At 49.1% G+C, this 4,103-nt stretch overlaps 1 protein-coding gene across 2 annotated transcripts in view; it reads right to left on the bottom strand.

Annotated features, from left to right (window-relative positions):
• Positions 1-21: 21 nt before the first annotated feature.
• Positions 22-4,103, bottom strand: part of LOC107099625 (cyclin-dependent kinase 16-like) — an 8,365-nt gene continuing 4,283 nt past the window's right edge. The window contains exons 4-12 of one of the 2 annotated variants that reach the window (XM_015397844.1): positions 3,657-3,775; positions 3,435-3,563; positions 3,301-3,357; positions 2,443-2,557; positions 2,272-2,366; positions 2,133-2,195; positions 693-816; positions 448-568; positions 22-226 (exon numbers count right to left, since the gene is read on the bottom strand). In XM_015397844.1, coding sequence (XP_015253330.1) covers positions 76-226; positions 448-568; positions 693-816; positions 2,133-2,195; positions 2,272-2,366; positions 2,443-2,557; positions 3,301-3,357; positions 3,435-3,563; positions 3,657-3,775 — 974 coding nt within the window. In that variant the 3' untranslated portion in view covers positions 22-75. The remainder of the gene's footprint in view (positions 227-447; positions 569-692; positions 817-2,132; positions 2,196-2,271; positions 2,367-2,442; positions 2,558-3,300; positions 3,358-3,434; positions 3,564-3,656; positions 3,776-4,103) is intronic. The other variant, XM_015397835.1, reaches the window with a different exon arrangement.

Genomic DNA, 4,103 nt, shown 5'->3' with positions numbered 1-4,103 from the left:
CATTTCACAGAATCGATAAGGGATCGAATCGTTTCACAGAACCGATAAAGGAATCGGAATCTTCCTGGACCTGAATCATCCACCTCCGGCTGTCAGAGACATTGGAACCACAGCTGATTGGTTCATACCCAGAAGCTTAAAGATAAAGTGAAGCTCCTCCTCCACACTAGAGCCAGGAAAGAGAGGACGGCCCGTCATCATCTCATAAAAGATACACCCAACACCCCTGCAGAAAGACAGGTCATACATACAGGGAAGAGCCGTGATCAAACAACCAGGAACACAGACCAGTTTAAAGAGACCAGTTAACCTAACAGCCGTGTTATTGGACCAGGTGAGGAAGCAGGAGTACCCTGAGAGAACCCAACATGCAAGAGGACATGCAGAACCTCTGGCTAATCATTCTGCAGTACCAACTAAGAAGGATGGAATGGTTGTTGACGGTACCACATGTCGATGTGTGTGGAGTAGTCGGTGCTGCCAAGCAGGATGTCCGGCGGTCGGTACCACAGCGTCACCACCTCGTTAGAGTAGGTCTTTGTTGGGATGGACTTGGCTCGAGCCAAACCTGAAACAAATCAACAGCCGCGTTCACAGAACCTGCAAACTGAACCAGGTTTGACTAAAACCTCCTCGCCTGCAGCAAAGATCTTCATCCTAAACCCAAACAGAACCACCAGAACAGAACTCACCAAAATCTGCCAGTTTGAGCTCCCCTCGCTCATTGATCAGCAGGTTCTGGGGTTTCAGGTCTCGATGGAGAACTTTCCTCCCATGACAGTAAGACAAACCTCGCAGCAACTGGAAGAGAAACAGCTGAAACAGGAAGAGACCATGAGACAAACCAGGAAACCAGGAGACAAAATGGGCACAGCCCAGAGAGACCAGGAGCTGAACGACTGGAACCACAGAGAAAAGGAGACAATCATCCATTGATTAGTTCATCATCCATCCATCCATCCATCCATCCATCCATCCATCCATCCTCTTATCCGGGGTCGGGTCGGGGGGGTAGCAGCTCCAGTAGGGAGGCCCAGACGTCCCTCTCTCCAGCCACTTGGTCCAGCTCCTCTGGGGGAATCCCAAGGTGCTCCCAGCCCAGCAGAGAAACATAGTCCCTCCAGCGTGTCCTGGGTCTCCCCCTGGGCCTCCTCCCAGTGGGACGTGCCTGGAACACCTCACCAGGGAGACGTCCAGGAGGCATCCTAACCAGATGCCCGAGCCACCTCAACTGGCTCCTCTCCATGTGGAGGAGCAGCAGCTCTACTCTGAGTCCCCCCCGGATGACTGAGCTCCTCCTATCTCTAAGGGAGAGCCCAGACACGCTACGGAGAAAACTCATTTCAGCCGCTTGGATCCAGGATCTCATTCTTTTGGACATGACCCAAAGCTCCTGACTACGAACGTAGATTTACCGGTAAATCATGAGCTTTGCTTTTTGGCTCAGCTCTCTCTTCACCACAACAGACGGGTACAGCGCACGCTTCACAGCAGACGCCGCACCAATCCGCCTATCGATCTCCCGCTCCATCTTCCCCTCATTCGTGAACAAGACCCCAAGATACTTAAACTCCTCCACTAGGGGCAGTACATCCTCCCCACCCTGGAGAAGGTACTCTACCCTTTCCCGGCTAAAGACCATGGTCTCAGATTTGGAGGCACTGATCCTCATCCCATCCACTTCACACTCAGCTGCGAATCGCTCCAGTGAGAGCTGTAGATCGCGCCCTGATGAAGCCAACAGAACCACATCATCTGTGAATAACAGAGATGCAATCCTAAGGCCACCAAGACAGATCCCCCCCACACCTTAACAGAGCCTAGAAATTCTGTCCATAAAAGTTATGAACAGAATCTGTGACTAAAGGCAACCTTGGCGGAGTCCAACCCTCATTGGAAACGAGTCCGACTTACTGCCGGCAATGAGGACCAGACTCTGACACCAGTCATACAGAGACCTGACAGCCCTAATAAAGGGCCCGGTACTCCATACTCCCGGAGTGCCCCCCCACAGGACCCCCCGAGGAACACGGTTGAATGCCAACCATCCATCAATCATCTAACGACTAACATCCATCCATCCATCCATCCATCCATCCATCCATCCATCCATCCATCCATCCATCAGTTACCTTAACGTTGTGAACATGTATGATGTTTCCACAGTCTTCCAGATACTGTTTCAGATCTTTGTCCTGAAATGAATCATTGTGGGTCAGATCAGTTCATCAACCATCAGCAATAGCTGCAGGAACCTGCTCCATGTCTCACCAGGTACTCGAATACCAGTGTGAGGGATTTCTGCGTGTGAATGATGTCGTGAAGCGTGACGATGTTGGCGTGTTTCAAGTCCTTCAGCAGAGACACTGCGGGGGGGGGGGCAGACCAAAATCAGAAGAGATTGACAGAGGAGGTTAAGCCACACCCCTAACCCTGCAGTACCTTCTCTGATGGCCGTACAGGGAGCTCCTTCTTCATGTTCCAGACGAATCTCCTTCAGAGCAACAAGGTTCTCCGTCAGTTTACTGCGACCTTTATACACCGTAGCATAGGTCCCCTACGGATGGACAGACAGACAGACAGACAGCGTTACTGTAGAAGCAGTTTTATTGTCTTATATCAGATCAGAATCAGAATGTATCCTACAACATGGCCCTATACTTACTTAGCAACAAAACAGTACATCTTGAAGTTCAAGTATGAGTCTTAGCAATAATAAAGTCTCTAATGCTGTTGAATATAAATATCTGGCTGGCTTGCCAAATATGGAAGCAGTTGTACTGCGTTATGTAGTCCTGTTTCTGACCTTATGCTCACTTAGCAACACAGAGAATGCAGCATGTAAACAGAGAGTCTACAAGCTAGGAGTCACATACGAATCTTGGCAAAAACAGGGTTCTTACTGGCTGACTCGCACGCAATCAGGTCATAAGCTAAGAGATTTCCAGGTAGAGCGTCCAGTCGTGCACGTGCATCCACACAGTGCGATGTGGAAACTATAAAGGCCGCCCAGAATGGATTGAAGGGGGGGGATAACAGAATTTTTGATGATGCGTTGCTGGATGTATGAAGTGTTTTAAGACAGCTGTATGAATTCGGTTTTGTAATTAAATGTGTCCCCCCATCTGGATGATAAATGGTGGGAATCGTGGCCTTCTTTCTGTCATAAGGGAATTCTACCAATGAGCTTCCATAGATGGTGCATTGGCCGGGAATGACACCCGGCCAATGCACAAATAATTTAATTCAGCAGCAACTCCCACATTTGAATAAACAGCGGACTGGCAGCTGTGAGCTCACCTCTCCCAGTTTGTCCAGTTTGATGTACGTTTCCAGTTTCCCAAAGCCGATCTCCGACTGCACACAGAGAAACAACCCTGAGCTTCATGGACAACTAGACTCAACATCCTCAGACCAGCAGAGACAGGAAGTACCAGAGAGACCCTGCGGAGCCTTCTGCTGATTGGCTGCTCAAACAGAGCCGGACCAATCACGCTGAACTTCTCCAGGTAATCGTCAGGAAGACGGATGTCTGCCGGTAACGACAGACGTTTATTGATGTCCTGAAGGACGAGAAGCAGAGACTCAGGATGGTCCTTCATCCAGACCGTCAGCAATGAAAGGATCTAAAGCTGGAACCGTGTTTGGGTTGGTACCTCAGTAGAGATCTTCTTGTTCCTCAGTCGGACCCGGACCGGACTCTGAACATCATCTGAGGATGATGGCGGGTCGCTCTCTCCGTCCGAGTTCATCTTGACATCCTCGTGAACAATTTCTGGAATAGATATTTACAGCTTCAGACACGACACAGAACCACACTCACAGCTGATTGGCTAAACCAAGACGCCTTCTGCAGGTTCTGTCAGCTCAGCATACGGCGTCAGGCCAGCATACCCTCAGTAATACGCATCACATAGAGTTTTCTCTGTCTCTGCTCTCCTTACAGCCATTCATGTTGTTTTATTTCACGATTTAAGCAGGTTTTTGACGTAGTTTGTGCAAAAAACAACAAAAAAATCATTCATTAGGTTTTTCACTGAAATTAGGTTTAAAAACAAACATTTCATGTCCGTTAGATGAGGATCTTATTAAAGTCCAATAGT

Source organism: Cyprinodon variegatus, unplaced genomic scaffold, assembly GCF_000732505.1.
Source record: "Cyprinodon variegatus isolate N-32 unplaced genomic scaffold, C_variegatus-1.0 Scaffold28, whole genome shotgun sequence".
Lineage (NCBI taxonomy): Eukaryota > Metazoa > Chordata > Actinopteri > Cyprinodontiformes > Cyprinodontidae > Cyprinodon > Cyprinodon variegatus.
Note: the sequence above shows the minus strand (reverse complement) of the source record. Positions and strands in the feature narration are given on the sequence as shown.